The sequence below is a fragment of the Falco cherrug genome, chromosome 16 (genome assembly GCF_023634085.1).
Source record: "Falco cherrug isolate bFalChe1 chromosome 16, bFalChe1.pri, whole genome shotgun sequence".
Lineage (NCBI taxonomy): Eukaryota > Metazoa > Chordata > Aves > Falconiformes > Falconidae > Falco > Falco cherrug.
In genome coordinates this window covers 4,766,979-4,785,133 of record NC_073712.1, presented here as the reverse complement: position 1 = coordinate 4,785,133, position 18,155 = coordinate 4,766,979, and the positions used below count along the sequence as shown (strand labels likewise).

Genomic DNA, 18,155 nt, shown 5'->3' with positions numbered 1-18,155 from the left:
ACCGGCACCCAGCCCTCCCAGTGCCACCTCCCCTGCAGTCCCAGTTGCAGCTGGAAGGCACCTCCATCTCCCAGCTGCAGCACCGGCATGGTGCTGAGCCCCAGCCATCCCCTTGGACGCACAGGCTGGACCGGTGCAGGCAGGAGAGACAGAGCTACAGCGAAGTTACCTGCCCTTGTAGCGAGGGAGATCCACCGCCGACGGGAGCGGAGAGGTGTAACACGCGTGGCAGCGGTCTGTACCGTACGTGCAGCTGGTGGGAATCCTCCTCCGGACAGGGGTGCCGCGCTGAGCATCCCTCCTTCACCGAAACATCCACACGGGGCTCTCGACCACCCTTCATGCCCATCCGCCTGGGCTGGAGGGGTTGTCTGATAAACTCAACACGCACAGAATTTGTTTTGGAAGTGAACTGGGTAAAGACAGGGCTAGAACGGGGTGAAGGATACTGTGTCTTAGTGTCTGGAAACACCCCAGAGACAGAAGCCAGCTGGGTACATTTAACTAAGATGACAGACTCAGAAGGTTTTGCAGCTTCAATAAAACTCTCAACAGCTACAGGACATTTTTTTTCTGTGTTAATTTAATCATACAAATATTCATTTATACATTAAGGAAAAAGCTTCCTTTATTTTCACCCCCAATGTGCTATCATAGGGCTTCTCCCAGACTCAATGAGGCAACACACCATCCTGTTCTACACATGCGCTCCCCCCAGAGAGAACAGACAGGCTGCAGAACCACCCACGCACTCACACACGAAAAAAAATATTAAAACACACAACAGAAACCCAGACACGGGACAGCGTGCATTTCCTAACCCTGCAGACTCCAGCTGCTCTCCTGCCCGCACGGCTTCGCCCCTCACTGGGGGAGCCGCATCTCCCGAACCTCGGAGGGGTCGTACCCCCCGTACCAGCAGGTACCAGCCCCATCCCTCCCCCCATCAGGAACACCAGCCTCACTGGGGTAACACAGCCTCTTTACTGGTTCCCCAGTCTCAACCCCATCAGGATTCCCTCCCATTTCCAGCAGGCCTGGGTTCTACGTGTGTAACTCGCACGGATGGGGTTCTCCGAGCCACCACATATGCTGCAGGCTCACCAAAATATTTGGCATTCAGCACTTCCGAAAAACCAGGCTGTTTGTTTCGTGTAGCTGAGACCGATACAATCACAGTGCCCTGAAGTCACCTGGAAAGAGCTTTGCTGAATACATCTCAAATCTCCCTATTTAAAAGCTGGAAACCTGACAGCAAGAGCAATTTGAGGGCTCGCTGCACCACTAAGCTCCAAGGAACCATAGGAGATAAAACCACCTTTGGCCTTAGTGAAACAGTTTTCACTCGAGGAAAAACCCAGAGGTAGAGTAACCACTAATTTAAACGTTCCTCCCCGTCACAGCCAGGGTTACAACCCCAGCCCTCAAAGCATCCAGAGCTCCGTGCCATCACTTGCAGAGCTGGCTCCTGCAGACACGAGTGCTCACAGGCACTGCCTGGGGAAGAGCGGGGATGTAAGCAGCAAGAGGTTGCAGATTTCAGCAGCAACTCAGACCTGGCCCTGCCTTTCTTTACACCCTGGAGTAAGTGACCCTTGTCACAAGGACACCACGGACTGGAAACACTCAAGAGAATTCAAGTCTATACAGAACAAGTATGCCTTCTGAGTGGGAAAGCACACGACTACTTGGGGTGCATGCAAGGTGGTTGGTTTTGTTTTATTTTGTTTTTTTTTTTTCTTTCAAAGAAAAGGAAAATCCAGCCTTAGGAAAAGCACAGGAACACGAATGTGGCAGCCGTTATATACGAGAGGAGCATACGTGGCTGGCAGCAGAAGGAAGCCAGTGTGGGGGTATCTGAGTTCAAGGGTCTCCCAGACGCCTCAGCTGACACAAGGCAAGAGGTCGCAGCACCAGCTGTGACACACAGACTCAGATCTTAATTTTTTCCTCCCTTTCGCTACACAGCTGATAGAAGGAGCTAATGAAGATAAGGAGTCACCTTGTCACTAAGAGCAGCCTCCAGTGTTTTAGATGCCTTCAGAAGGGAAGCAACGGTATTACAAGAGCGTGATGGTCAGGTACGTGTTCGTGCCTTCAGAGCTTGTCGCACAAGCCACCTGCTCGGAAAGGAGGGAGCAAAGAAAGGATCCACTCACCCGTGCTACGCTACAGTAATGCAAATCATTCCCTAGACTGAATGCTAGGAGGAGATAATTAATCCAAGACAAAATGATGTGACAGGACAAGAGCCAAACGCTACAGCTGCACTGAGCGGTGCAGCACCACCTTCCACAGGTCCGCCCTGGATCTCAACGCTCACCCAGCTCCAGCAAGCTGCCAAGACAGACCCAGGCACTCACCAAACCACAAGTGCAAATGGCTAGCAGTCCAAATCCTGCAGTGCCTCTTTTATGCAGACAATTTCTTACATTATACTTGTTTCTCCAAGTAAACATTTTTTTGAAGGAAGATTTCAGGTAACAGTGACCTTTAACAACTGAACCTCTGAAATACAACCAAAATCCATCACCTAGTTCTCCTTCTGTTGGATACGCAGAACTCCCACCATCCTCCACAAGATCCGTCTGTACGCACTAAGGCAAGAGCATCCTCAGTAGCTGCAATGAAAGTGAATCCCCTGTTCTAAACCAACCAAGGCAGTACAACTAGTCAAGGGCAATCAGAATAAAGCCATGCAAGCCTGCGCTCTGCTCCAACAAGAACAAGAGTCTTCACTGACAAGATTTGGAAGAAGGTTGTGGGAACTTTATGTATGACTTCTCTTTGGCAGACGGCTGTTCCAGCCTTGTTCAGCGCTTCTGAGTGAGGCGGTATCCCCTGACCTTGCTCCCCCTCAGCAGGAGCTGTGGTGTCACAGCACTTTAGAAACCCACCGCAGCACTCGAGGCCATTCTCCCTCCCCTCACACTGGGCTTCCCAATCCGTAACTGGAGGAAAATGCATTGGAGGAACAGCAGAGCAACCCAAATCTTTAGAGGAGTGATTCCCCCTCTGATACCAAGACCTGGAGATCCCATTTAGAAGAGAAGAGCTTCAACAAAGCTACAAGCCAGGACGATAAAGGCGAATGAATACAAGGCAACAGAGTGGAATCCAGCTGATGATGCTAACTCTTGCTCTGCATTCAAAAACACAAACAATTAGCTTCAAAGCTAATACTTCATCACAGGAGAAACGAATGCAAACTTAAAACAGTATAAGAGAGAGATGGGAGATTCAAAATTAAAAAGGATGTGACCTGTAAAGCTTTGCAACTACTACCAAGTGAATTACAGCTACAGAAAAAGTTTCCTCTTGGCACAAGACTGATACGCTTGCTTGGTTGCTCTAGGCACAGCTACTGTACATCAAGAGTTAACAAAAAGGTATTTTAAAATGCTAACCATGTAGGACAGCTCTGGAACTTTTAATAAATCTGTTTCTTATTAATATGGGCGTGTATTTGTGTGTACTTCATGTACAAGGGGAAGGGAAACGAGCGCTCCATGCTATCCTAGAAATCCCAGAGCCTTCTTTCCAACTTCAATACCGAGACCTGGTCTTTAGCATGGTTTGCAATGACATGCAGGACAACTAACAGCAACACCCAAACCAAAAGAAAAAAAAAAAAAGAACAAGAAATAAAAGATTAAAAAGTTGGTAACTAAAACCAGCAGATGATATTAAAAATGCAGAGCTGGGTGCAGACCCAACCTGTCACTAAAAAAATGTCCAACAAAAAGAAGTCACTGCACAAGCCCCAGAAGATGCTAAGCAAATTCCCATTCGGTAGCAAGCAAAACATGACAGTTCCATAAAAATGCACGCTGTCCCTTATTTAAAAAAAAAATAAATGAACAAGAAACAAACAAATTAAACATTTGCACAAACTACAACCGCTCTGTAGGCAAAATATTTTTTTTTTAAAGATGGCTTTTTCATTTTCATTTTTTAAACTACCTAATTATGTGTGAGAATGATTTCTAAAAAAAACCCCAAACCCATGGTGTTGGTATATTTTCTTTCTCATAGCATTTAACAACACTCCTGAAATCCAGCATTCACACATGCATACTTAGATTTTGTATTTTCCTCTGAAAACAGCTAGTCTTAAGTTACTGGGCTTTTGTTTTTTCTTCTTTATCCAGAACACGGAGGCAGAGAAGGGGGGATCCACGTTGTGTCTGTCTGCCACATGAATCCCCCTCCCTTCCCCCAAAAGTCAGTTCTTTCTTAAATTCTCCTCTTGTCGATACCCGTTTTGTGTTTTTGTGTTTTAAGACTGTCCGAAGGGATAAGGACCGTGGAAACCCTGAAAGAAAGTTGGAGACATAATCAATTTCAACAGGCAAAAAATAAAACTGGTCAGTGTAACACCTACATATACCGACCATCCCATCCCAGTACTTCGGAACCAAATGCAACCCCTTACCCAGCAGCGTGACCTGTGCTGTCCAGCCTTATGAAATACTCCTAAAAACACAGGTTTTCAGCGCTTCTAGCCGGTTTGCCCAGAGGTGGCCGCTGCTATCCACTTACCTCTTTCAGGTGTTATTTAGGCCAGGTAATACCCAGGTGTTATTGGGCCACAAAGTAACTTGTATTTTCTACACCAGAGCAAAAAGCCCCTAATAGATGCTACAAAGGCCAAGCAACTGCAGTTTCACACGTCTGTTCTAAAGACTACAGCAAACAGTTAAGTAAGAGGCTGTGAACTGGTGGGAGAGTCCATTTAAGAAGAAAATAAATCAATCAAGACTTGGAAATCCACCTTCCCACAACCGCCACTTTTTCCTCTCTCAAGACAACAATATACATTTTCCTCGATTGAAAAACCAAACACAATATTTAACGAAAAAAATCCATTTTTCCTCCTTTACATCCTGAAGTGAGTCACCTAAATGACAGATCTAGTAACAGGTCTCAAGTGAACAGGAACTTCTTTCTGTAACTTCTATTGTTCACATCGGCTATCCAGGGTTTCATCAGGAAGCAAAAGCAAGCAAGCAACAGGCAGGCAAGAGATCTCTCGAGTCACAGGGATATAAAGTTTGTCACAATGATGAAGGTAAAAAGCACACACAAAATCCTCCTGTAAGATCCAGACACATACCCAGGTCAGAAGTGAGAAAAGCTCATTGTATTTCATTGTCAAAGTTGGAAGATCATTATGCAAATGCTTTTTGTAACACAGTCCAGCTTCTTTCCAGCACACTGATGAGTAAGACAGCCGAGACCCCAATTAGCACAAAGCCATTCTCGGTCTTTGAGTGAAGCTCTGACTTCAGTTTTCACCATTTTGCCTTCAACAGGGCAAACTTCAAAGCAAACACCGTTTCCTGCATGTTCTCCTACAGCTCTGTTACAACCTCACTGCACCAGCCACAAAGCCACGAAGTAATGAGTCTTTAACGCGACTTGTAGAAACGGATAAAGAAAGTCTCAACTTCACCAGCTGAAGCCCAGTTGCAAAAACCCAAGCTCAAGAGCTCTGCTGTACATCTATGCGATAAAGGTAATGCGATAAGAAGCCTGTAATCTCGCTACAACTGGTGGAAAAGTTAATTCTTTAGGATATATCAGGTGGCAAGATCCAAGCCAACGGCAAAATCAAACATCTATCAGCAGCTCTCAAAATTCAACCAAGAGTAGAGGACTAGCAAGTTATTAAACAGGACGTCTCATGAACTGTGTGGGAAGCATGGAAGACTGGAAACTTGGAAGACAGAAATACATGCAAGTGATGGAAAACCAAACATGCTTTTACCCTAGGAATACGCTGCACTCCTCCTGGTTTGCAAAGGAATCTTTTAAAAAGATAACACCCTGCAGATTCCAGCACAACAGTTCACCTCAGAAAGGAGAAGCTCCCACCAAAATCAAGAGACTGAGATAGTCAATATTTCCAAAAAAACGGGGGAAGGGGAGCAGAAGAGGAACATTAAAATAATGTGACAAGGTGCACAAAAAAACCCCCCAAGGACACAGGAGGAAAACCATGTTACAAGCAAAATCCTAAGCTATCGTACTTACTGCTCTACAGAAGAAAAACAGGATTTGTGGCCGATGACCTGTACAGACACATGTGCCAGAGTTTGCTTCATCTTTTAGTTACCTGCACATAAGGCTTTGTTTGCAGACACTGACTGGCAAGCACTCACAAGCCTCCCGAGAGGGTTTAAACACCAACTGCTCTCAGCTGCCTGCTCCCTCTGCCGGGACCGCGCTGCGGAGCCCGCGCTGTACCCGTCATGGATTTCACAGTTTATGTCACAGGCAAAACATTGCCGATTTCATTTGTGTGTGCTGTAAGCCAAGACATCTGCAGCACCCCATGACACAAAAGAATTAACACAGTTAATCAGGACACAGCCCAGAGTCTTCATCTGAACTCAGACACGAGAACAGTTCATTAGTCTTTCTGTATGCAGAGAGAGACCCTGTGAAGACGCTATTAACCTTGTTTTCAGGGAAACCCCTCTGGATCTTCAGATACCATGTTCCATAGCTTCTAATTTAAAGCTACACAATTACGCTAATCATGTGTTAATTAAAACCAGAATTTAGCTCACCTTCAGCATTTCAGATTACTAAATATATACAGCTTTGTACCACTTGCTACACTGCGCTGAACAGGCTGGCAACCCTAGATGGGCTTCTCTCACGAGCAAGTCCAACAACGGTCCCAGAATCTGTGACCAACAGTACCTTCTCCTGGGGCAGGGACTGTCACCAAAAAGAGCGAGCCCAAAATCTTTGCTTTCGGGATTGCCACTCTTCACTGCATTTCACTTACCCGTGAGATTTATTAGTGTACATGAGAACGTACGAAATTAAAAAACACTTGTTTCTTTTCTTTAAGATCAAGTGTAGACTTGGTTTAACATCAGACCCTGAGCAAGAAACTCTCACTCCCCTTTGTGAAATGAGAATATTTCTTCTTCCTCAGTAAGAGGCAAGCTCTCTGCAGAGCAGTCGTTTCTCATTACATTTATTCAACACACAGTGTAATAGTGTCTTGATACCTGAAAACTTCAGTTACTGCTGCAGTGCAAATATACCAGACTCCATTATATGACATTTTCAAGAATAATTATCCCTTGTATGCAATATTTTACATCGTAAACACGCAAAAATAATTCTGCATACAATTGCAGTTTTTCTGAATTCTTTCAAATGAAGAATTATTTACACTATTTTTGGTGAATTTCCTTCTATTCTCAAAATGACATGACTGTCTTCATGAAAAGCTCAGCTGCAGCTTTGCAAATTTACTTTCAATTCTTCCAGTATCTTCCACAGAAGTAATTGCTAACTTGCTAGTGAAAGCATACTGGCTATTCATACAGATAAAAGTCTGTGAGAACAGAGGACCGTGTTTTTCCAAGGAAAGATTCTACATGCGCATTATTGGTATAAATTATCATTTGACTTCTGTATCTAGAAAGGAAATGAGACATTCTGGAAAGTCAAAGGCCTTGGTAAATACTGAGCTCTTTAAATGAAGGCACCTGCGCTAGAAATAAAACAAAGATTGAGTTAATCTTTCATAAACCATCACAACACAGGCTTTCAAATAGCTATCTTTATTTCACCTTTGTGACTGAGTCAAGATCAATAAAAGGTACACTTCAAGAGAGACAGGAGTTTCTGATGCACAGCTGCAAAGCAATACAGGAGTCTCCCAGTGTACACTGACAGTAGCATCAGACAACGCTACAAGTCCCCGTTTCCTCGTCACCTCCTGGGCCGCTCCTAGTCAGTGCTTCTCCAAACTACGCAGAGTTTTCTTGACTAACTTACGTAAACTGAACACAAACAGAAGAACAAAGTATTGAGCACTTTTTATTATTATTATTATTTTATTCCATGCATGCTGTGCAAACATGGCGTGGCAGTTAAGACCACCAGGCAGTTAAGAATCTTCTCACAGTGCAGCCACTCCTAGGGCTGGTTTAGATGCACACAGCTGATGAAGTACATGAGGGCTCAGGTACACGGTTAAGTTACCATGCAACAACTTAGCTCTTGTAACTTAATCAATGGCGTGCTTTTAGTCTGCAGAGATAAAAGAACAGGGTAACTCTGTTGGCCTGCAATGGAGCAAAGTTAAGCTAAAATCAGATTATCTCACATTTCCCACAGTCTGAAAGCACACGGACTGTCGGTTTTCATGGATGAGCTAACATGCAGCATCCAAACACATTAGTCTTTCACCAGATAAGCAAACCAGCTCATGCAACATCAGTTTAGCCTGCAGATGCTACGCAGCTGTGTGGCTGTCAAAGAGTAGCTATGGTAGTTGAGTCCAATGTTCTCCCATTTTGTTCTAAATTAATTTAACCACATAGTCAACTAGCCCAGTTTGAAGCCCAAACACCAGGATGGGAGGAACCTCTCTTCTACATGGATGCAAATGTTTCTGGGGCACCTTACCCACAAATAAGAGTTGGGACCCAAATACTTTCCAGTGGAAAAAAAAAAAAATTGTCTGAAGTGTACAGAGGTACTCCAAAAATATGCAAATTGGAGCACCCTGGTTTGGAAGAAGCACGCACCTAGAAACAGCAGCAACTTTGAAACTCAGAGAGGGGAAGCCAGTTAAAGGCTCTAAGAATACAGCACGCTTTGGTTTCCCCTTACATATAGAAAGCTGTCAAGTAGCACGGATCAGAGTTCAGCTCCACACAGAACGAAGAAAGACAGGGAGCATAGATACAGCAGGAAAAAAGGTGGTTTAATTTTGTGATTTTCATTTTGTGAACTGCAAATATGCTTATATTTCATTGGGCTTTTGAGAGTAGCATGAGTAATGAACAGAACAGATTAAAACCAGACAAGCTATAGAACACCCTCTGCTATGGCAGTGACTATGCAAATCGTTCTGTACGGGCAAATATTTGCCGAATCAGAACTTCCACATGTAGTTTTCTGCATTACACAGGAAGCAGCAATTCCTCAATTCATATGGGCAACGGATTTCGAGAGAGATATATATGTATTTTTTTACATAGAGGTGACAAGTACAATCTGAGTGTCAGTATATGGCTATCCACTTCAGATCTTTTTAGGCATTTAAACCTGTATGTTTCTTTCCTCAGTTAAGAAATTTAATTCCCCAGGCACTGTAAGACTGCATCTTGCGCTTTTAATGTAAAAGACTGTCACAAGAGAGCAGCAGTGACCTCGACAGTGTTGCTATGAGACAGGAGCGAGTAAATAGAAGGAAGCTATATTAGCCTCATCTCTCTCGAGGATACAGAGAGAAAGCGATTGCCAAAGAGGAGAATAAAATACCCATGCATGGGTATATCTGGCCTCTAATACAGCTCATCCCTGTCCTGAGATAAGCATCCTATCCTTAAGCACATCTTTAATTCTAAGAACATGCAAAAACTCCACTGGGAATAGATATAACAACATGCTTAAAGCAATGCCCTGAACACAGACCCTGAACTACGGCCTTCCAGCAGTTTATTTGATAAGGTGCGCAGGGTGGACCCAGGGAAGGCGTACACTACAGCAGGAATAAAGCTCACACTCCATTTGTTCCAACCGTATCACAGGTTTCATCTCGCCTGCTTATAGGGAACTCAGTCTCTTGTTTTGGTTTTTCCTAGGTAACTTTGTTTCACTGTGCGGAGCATCCAAACCACCTACTCTGTGCTACTGTATAAAAAAAGCATTCTGGAGTTTCCACTTGTGAAACATTGATATACTTGTATAATCCAGCAGCAGATGGCACATCAGTGTCATTACCATCCTGACTCCAATGGGGAAATTCAGAGGCCAAGTCACACCTGCTCAGTTGCACCAAAGGGAGAATTAATACAGACAAGGTCTGGCAACTTCCAGTATGTCTTCCAGCTGGAGATGCCAGAAACTGCCAGTTTTATCTCAAAGGTTTCATGGTCTCATGCAACTGCATGATGGGTCCTCCACGATCTCTTGGCAGAGAGGAAGCCTCCACAGTGATCTGAGAGATATTTCAGGGCTCACTTTACTTCTCAATACAGGACATAGGTCCTTCTGAACGCCTTCACTAGACCTTACCCATCCTTTTTGCTATATCTCACCAAATGGTGCATCAAACGTGACTAGGGATTCACTTCGTTCTCCTGATACATGGAAGCAGACAAAAAATACTAGAGGTCCCAAGATACAATCCAGGAATCTTAATGTACAACTATGTAACCAACCCGCAGTACTCCTTTGTCTGCTCCTACAACTTGAAATAAAGCCTTTCACATCAACAGTGGATCACAAGACAACAGCTCCAAATGTAGTCGTTTTCTTTCCCCCTCTCAAGCAGCAGAGTACAGGTCAAGTCCCCGGGGAAGTGGGGAAGAAGGGCCAGGTATGACTTTTCCTAACAGGTACTGGAATACCATCTGCTGAGCAGGTGGTTTAATAGTGCCAGTATGACCTCTCAAGAAGTCCTCTTCCGTTTTAAGTGGTATTCCCAGTTTACCCCTTTTTAGAAAAAAACCCACAACTATCATCTTTTCCAGATTGTAGGAAGAAGGCATGCAATAGTGCTGCTAGACCTAAACCTGGGAAGGTCAGCATGTTCACCTGGTGATTTTAAAAGAGACCAAGTATCCAGGATGTCAAACCTACTCAAACTTGTTCACTACAGAAACAGTATTGTACCAATACAAATAGCAAGTTTGTGGCAGAACACCTCCTGGCCTGGACAGGAAGAGCAAGGCTGGAACAGGACTCTGATCTTTAGACCTACCTTAATAATGGCCTCCAAAGGAAAAGCTGTTTTATTATGTCACAAATAGAAACACTGTAGTAGAGACAACCCTCAAAAAATCAATGACCTTTCACGTACCCCACCCATCTCCAAAAACGACCGTAAAGTTATCCCTTCTGAAGCAAGAAACTTGCTTTTATCTCAGATAATCCACTTCAAGTCTACCCAAGAATATTCTGTAAATACAGAAAGAAACAAAACCCCCAAAATAAAACAACAACAAAGGGAAGAAAGGCCACTCACCCTACATCTGAGGTTAGATTATAATGGCTCACATCTCATTAAGAGTACTCATCTTAAACTTTGGGTTACTAGCTAAACCAACTTACTTAAATTTAGTGAAATCCTCTCTGGTAGTGCTTCACTCTCCTTTTTGGCTTTTCTTTCCCATGGTACAGCTGACCTTTGCTATGCCCTCTGCACCGCCAACAGGTATCTCTTATACCTGTGTTCCTAGAAAAGAAAGCATCTACTCCTCAGCCAAGAGAGTCTGCCAGTACACGTTACCTCCTCGTGCCCACACCACTCTCCTCTCACTAGGAAGGGTAAGGATCTATACCACGGGGAGAGAGACCTAGCGAAAACTGAAGGCCACGTTACTGCCAAAACCTCACATCCAGAAATTCTACACAGGAACCTTCTCAGAAGTGCATGTATTAGCAGTTCCACATCTATCCACCTGCAAGTGCAAATCAACTACGAAGCAATGGCCAAGCTCTGCACTCAGACAATAGGCAAGGGGGGGAAAAAAAAGCCACCTCCAGCCTAAAGCTGACCACCAAAAGTGGAATTTAATTAAATCTAGTATTTTAGCTATGAAAGGCTTAGGTAAGTCCATTAACTCACCAAAGCTGTACTTGGTAAGTGATTTTTATTTTTCATCAACTTGATACATGGAGCTGTTACCAATCTTTGCTGGTGACAACAGACAGCCATAGAGCAGTACTCCCTGCCTGAAGCACCTGAGATAGTTTATGCAGAGCAGCTGTACCGGTATCTAGACAGCCTCTGCAGTCAGACAATGGCCTGTCCCTTCAGGGAACACTGCTATCCACCAAGCAACCACTAAAAGGCAGTGACTTTCAGTCACTGCTAATTTCAGGCTGTATTTGAACTGATCGGTGAAAGGCTTTATTTTTCAATCATTTCCTAAGCCATCCATTTCACTTTTAGTGTGCAAGAACCTCGAAGCAGGAGCCAATACAGCTTATAGCAATTTATGTTTGAGGTGCAAAACACAAGAAGGGTGATTGGTAGCCTGTCAAACAGTTAATCCCGCGCATGCCATCGGTAAAAAAATGCATAGCCCTGGTGCAAAGTAGGTCACTAAAATATGATCCACTGGTAGAGGACAGGCAGTTCATCCAGTTAGGAACTAAAGTGCTGTAGGTGAACTAACATTAGGGCTTTATTAAGTCATTCAGCAACCAAGTGTTATTGTCCTACACAGCCTGCTTAAAGTACAGTAAAGCATTTTTAAAGGATTTTAAAAATCAAACTAGTTTGACATACGACAGTACACACCTACACATACTGGCTGCATTAACAGGTGGATTCTGAATTGTAAATAATCCTGCAATTCATTTTTCACACACAAGCAAATAAAAACAGTCAAAATATCACTCAGACTCATATAGCATCCACCAAGCAAGCTTTTATGAGAGATTTAAAGTAAAGATAATTTCAGTTACCTACAATTATAAACAAGACAAGGACACAGACAGGAATAGTCCTTTGATTGACTGTTCCTGACAGGTAGCTTCTGGGATCAAAACGTTGAGCTCTGTAGTCTCCCCACACCAGCTAAAAAGAAGTTATCTGGTTAATCTTAGAATTTGGGGGTGTGGTTGTTTTTCCTCTTTTCAAAATTATTTAAAACTCAGGAGCACATCTAGAGAGATATTTTGACTTATTTGCACACGCAACTGGAGCGGGCTCCAGCCACTAATAGTTACAGCACCCAGACAAGATTATATAAATTTTAAGAAGGACTTGAAGCAAAAACAAAAAGGTAGATCTGGTAGAGTCTATCAGAGGCAAAAATATTTTAATATAACATGAGGAGTTGGCAGAGTCAGACAGTCAAATTCAAAACCTTCCTTAGCAGGTCTGGCAGAAGCAGAAGGGAAGGGCTTTGCAGTTTGTAACGAAGAACTATTACATACATCACAGTCTCATCACCTACCCATTCTCCTGTTCTCCCAGGGCACCTACCTTACTGTATGTCACTACCGACAAGTTGTTCGAGTGACTGCTGGGGGAGAGATTTACAGAGTTTTGTGACAGTCCATTCTGATCTTGTTCGATTTGGTCGGGAGCAGGCCCCCATGTGTTTTTGCTGATTGTGCCTAGCTCGGAACCCCCAGGGTCTTTTAGGTTGTTTTCATCTGGTTGCCTGTTCTTCTGTGGAGAGGCGAATGGGTTAAAGTTTCCTTCTACCTTGCGATGCGGTTGCGTGTTGAACTCTGTTTCAAAGGATGACAGCTGCTGTGTTACACCTAGAAGTCCTCCAACTTCCACGCTGAGGATCACCCAGATGACATCTGTGGGAAAAGACAGACACTCAGGTTGTCACTAGATGGAGTTTATGAAGTGGGAAGGAGAAAAACAGAACGTGAATTCCATCCTTCACAATAGAATGAAAAAAAGACTGATCGTTTAAAGTACATTTTTATGAAGCATCAGAAGTACCGATTAAACACTAATTTAGTGTCCAATCTTTCAAGAAAACCAGGCAACGTTTACTCCCACTGAACTTACATGAAGCAGCTAAGAACATAAAAAACGCAAACTGAGATGGCAACTTGAAGTTCCATACCTTCAGGTTACCAATAGGATGCACTGAAAAAAGAAAACCTTAAGTGACTTTATCCAAGGCTATGCAGCAAGACTGAAATGAGAGCCAGGAAATATCACTGCCAATCTCCTGCTCTGACGGTACAGAAAAGGCAATGTTTTTTGTTTAGCTTTGAAAGGCTTGACTATTAAAATAAAACAACAAAAGGGTGACTTAGAAGGTAACTATGTTTATGACAACTCACTGCAAGATATCTCTATTCCAGTTCCAAAACACTCACAGTGGGTGGATAAGACACCCAGTCTTGGTAGACTATTACCCAAATTCACAAACTACTGGTTAGTATAAGGAACGTATTTACAGTTCTTACCTAATGCATGTCTGCCTCTTGTACATAGATAAGATTGTTATTTTACTTACCATTTCATTTACACTTCATGCAAACATTATGGCCTATTTACATAAATACATTTCTTGGTATGTATCCAAATTCAGCCTTCCTGCCTTTTTTTTCTTTTCTCTCCACTTCTCCATTAAACATGCTCCACTTTTGTTTTGCTGCACGGAGAGGGAGAATTAAAGAAGAACAGCAGCAATACCTTATCTCATCTCAGCAGATCTAATAACAGCACCTCATGTCACATGTAATCGTTTCCAGGTTTTCTGCAGTCAAGCGTTAACCTACGAGAGGCTCTTTCGTGCTGCCACTGCTGGCCTGCGGGAGCAGACAGCAGGTACTTTTGCTGTGTGCCATTAACTCACCCAGCTCTCCCCCCAGCCCCTCCCCAGGTTTATCAGGGCCGGGCTCATTACTTTGCATTTTACAACCCAATTAAAGGCAGCGGGATTTTTTTCCCTTCCACAAATGCAACTCGCTGAAGGTCCCCAGCACCCTGCCGGGGCCGTAACGGCCCCGTAAATACCCACTAAGCGCCACAACAGCCCGTGCCCCCCGCGCCCGCCCGCCCCCATCCCCGGCCCCGCCGCGGAGCGGCACTGCGGCGCCCCCTGCTGCCCGCCCGCGGCACAACGCCCGGCCCGCTCGCCCCGGTGGCCCCCCAAGACCACCGGGCAACAGCCCCGGCCACTCGCCAGGCTCTCACGCTGCTGCGGGGCCTGACCTCTGGGGGCCGGCTAGCATTAACGCCCTTAATTATACAGCGGGGGAAGGGTAGCTTTGAGCCAGAACTCGATAGCCAAAGGGATTTTCATTTGTTGGTTGTTTCCTTTCAAAATGTGCAACTTCAGGAAGTTTAGGAAGATTTTTAACTGTCAGCAGCTGGGAAACACTCGGCTTTACACACACACGGGGCTGTGGCAGGGAATGTAAGCTGAGGAGGCCTTCCAACCTGCGCAGAGGAACTAATGCCCTTTCTCCAGGGACAAGTTACATCCCCTTTTGACACCGAGGAGTCGCACGTTTCCCAACAATCCCGCCCAGACCCCCCTACTTCTGAGCAAAGAGTTATTTTTGACTTCAAGTGCTAACATCTCTCACTCAAGCCCATGTAACTTGGGATAATCCCAACTGCCAAAACAGATACAAAGATGTTCTCAGTATAAACTAAAGCTGGCTAAAAATGACTGAAAGACTCAAAATGAATGAAGATGTTGGTGGCTCAGGCTGAGGCACCAGGCAAAATATCAAAAAGTGTTTTTTTTTAAATACAGAAATATGGTTCACAGCAGATGCATTAAATTACTGTATTAAAACCCAGGCCTGAACTTCTCAGATGAGGTTTTCAGAACTTCCATAGATTTTTACGTATGTAGATTTTATGGAGTTCACCGCGAAAGAATCCCAGCAAGGACCAACTGCAAAGAATCTCCTAAAGAAATGCAAGTCCCTTTGTTTCTCAGAGCTTTGTGTAATCCATAATTTGTTCCAGTGTTTAGAAAACATATCTGCGCTGACCAAGACAACATAGTAGTTCATTTAATGTTTTCTCTATTCTGTTTTCTATATTTAGTCTCGGAGCTGGCAGACCTGTACTGTCACCATTTGGTTATCAGGAGAACATCTGCAAGGGGCCAGGAGCGTCCTTTTCGTCTGCAGCAGGTGTATGAGGAAGAAAAGCCTGAAGAACCGCAAAAAGGGATCACTCACCTCCGTAATAGAGTCCTGTGGCAGTGCACATTCGCCACTGTCCCTGATACATTCCTGCTGTGCTGGGGCTGCACATCTGAACACTGACATCTGCAATCTCCTGGGGCTCCAGGGACCTGACCATCACCATGTTTACGTGGCCAAACTGGTCTCCCCCGACATACTTCAGACAAACCCCTGGGGGCCACGCCTCTGTCCCTGGGATTAAACAGAAGAAAGAATTACTGACAGTGCACCAGGAAAAGCTCTGTGTCTGTTTGTGTAAGACTGGATGAAACATGCTTATTAAAACAGTTGTGCAATTGTTGAACAGTCAAAGGAATACCAAGATATACATAACACAGCCAGCGATGGATGCTGAAGAAGAATAGTTTTCACACAAAGCTTAACTGGTCCATTTAGAGACCAGCAGGACAATTCATATTTCTGTTTGAATAATCCCTAGGTCTTCTTTACACAGGAAAATTCTCAAAATCACAGTGTAACAGCCACAAAAAAAAAGAAAATCAACATAACCAACACACATATATATTTTATCAATGCTAGACACAAAGATGAGGTCAGCCCTCGGTGGGTTCCCCCCCTCCTCATTTCTTCCTGCCTCCCTACATGCAGCTCCTGAGTCTTGTGACATCAAAATACACATTATTAATACAAAGCGCCGAGAACATTTTCTTTCAGGGATTCATTCTTTTTTAAGCCTGTTAGCAGTCTCAGGAGGAACTCACAGTTTGAACTATAATTGAAGAGCTAGTACTATTTTGTAGATGGATTTATTTCCCTTCTTTCACCAACCCTTCCCTCAGCCTTGTGCACAGGTGGAAAGGTTTGAGAACATATGATTTATTTGAGGAGATCAATGTTTAGACTGCAGATACTGGGACTGACAGCATGACCTGGCAATCTGTAGAGGTAGAGAAAACAGTGCATGCAAGCACAGCCATCTCCACCAAAGATAACAAATACGGGGGCAGACAAAAAGAAAAGTGCTTCTGAGACTAGTGAAAAATCAGTTTAGCAGCATTTTTTTTTGCTTCTTCCCCAGTAATGTGACATGACTAAGCCAATGACTTTGAGAATACCTAATGCTTCGTTGAGGTTGATGGAAACAGCAAAGGAAAGCCTGAACGAAGAGGCTTGGAACCACTCCATGTCTAGTTTAAGACGAGAAAGTGGATGCTGATCTGACCTTAGGTTACCCCAAAAAGCATCCTTTGCAAAAGCTCGCCTCCTAATTTAATTCCTGTGGATACTTCAGTGAAGACATGGCAAAGACTGGTTTTCTAGTCAAGTCCTTATTTGTGAAATTCACAATCTGGCAGGGATAGCATGACGTGAACAAGTAAAGTGAGATATTCAGAGTGGGGGATATATCACTACAGTTGGAAACAGTGCTGAGATAAGGAGGTCTCTGAAAGAGGAGCTGAGTGACTAGGTGACCTCAGACCATGGCGTGTGGGAGTTGAGTATGAAGTCTCATCTGAAAAGGTTGGCAGCCCAGCAACACGGTTTAGTTTAAATAATTTATGTGATTTTTATCGGTTTTAATGGCTTTAGGCTTGCAAGGTGCCTAGAACGCTGCAACTGATAAGCCCCATAAAATGAAATTATGATTATGTCATTCTATTTTGGTACACTCATCTCTCAGGAGATGATAAATTGTAGTAACTGTCCTACAGAGCCAGCAGCAGCTGGGGGTAGAGTGGGAAGAGGAAGCAAGTCTGTTAAATCCTGCTGCTCTTTCAGCAATGGTTCTACTATACAAACTGGTCTTTTGGCAGACAAGCCAAGCACTGTCCTGGAAGGTATCAGAACAGGGTATTAGTTTTTAATAACGTATATGAAAACCTAACTGAACCTAGCTTACTGCCTGCTTGCTTAAAACTGACAATCTCTCAGAGCTCTGCTTGTCATACTCGTCAGACACTAAACGCTTCGGTGACACATGCCTCAGGTATTTCGTGTTCTAGAACTGAAGTCATTTAATCAAGGGTTCCTGTAGAGCTGTTAAAAACCTTGGCTTTGCTTCAGTTATCTACCTAACAAGCAGATATTATCTGGAAACACTACAGTCCTTTGATATTGTACCTTAATTAAACCATAAAATGGTTTTAAAATGCCATGGTCTTCCCTAAACTGCACAGTCATAACACAGTATGTGAAGCTGCATTTAACTAAAACATGCCTCAACAGCATGGTTTTAACAAGATCTAGCCTCCAGCACCACTGTTAAGAGTACAGATGTACGTTTTGAGAAATCAGGCTTTAACCCACACAGAAGCCAAAACAAATGTTGGCCTTGCCAGGAACTCGTAAGTCGAGACTAACTTCCTTTCCTCGTTTTAGAAGGCCCATGGATTTCAGAAGGTCAAACATTCCAAGAATAATGAATTAGTGCTTGAACTAGGATGTTGAATTAAGGCTGTATTTGCATGCAGGAAAGGGTACATCAGAGGAATAAGAGAGGAAGGAGTCTGAAAGGAGAA

General features: G+C 43.8%; 1 protein-coding gene across 7 annotated transcripts in view; it reads right to left on the bottom strand.

Annotated features, from left to right (window-relative positions):
* Nucleotides 1–2,505: 2,505 nt before the first annotated feature.
* Nucleotides 2,506–18,155, bottom strand: part of ILRUN (inflammation and lipid regulator with UBA-like and NBR1-like domains) — a 32,065-nt gene continuing 16,415 nt past the window's right edge. For 2 of the 7 annotated variants that reach the window (XM_055727879.1, XM_055727885.1), the window contains exons 3-6: nucleotides 15,670–15,867; nucleotides 12,980–13,308; nucleotides 12,461–12,568; nucleotides 7,846–8,061 (exon numbers count right to left, since the gene is read on the bottom strand). In XM_055727879.1, coding sequence (XP_055583854.1) covers nucleotides 8,005–8,061; nucleotides 12,461–12,568; nucleotides 12,980–13,308; nucleotides 15,670–15,867 — 692 coding nt within the window. In that variant the 3' untranslated portion in view covers nucleotides 7,846–8,004. Of the gene's footprint in view, nucleotides 4,316–7,573; nucleotides 7,812–7,845; nucleotides 8,062–12,460; nucleotides 12,569–12,979; nucleotides 13,309–15,669; nucleotides 15,868–18,155 lie in introns of those variants that run through there. The other 5 variants (XM_055727880.1, XM_055727881.1, XM_055727883.1 and 2 more) reach the window with 5 other exon arrangements.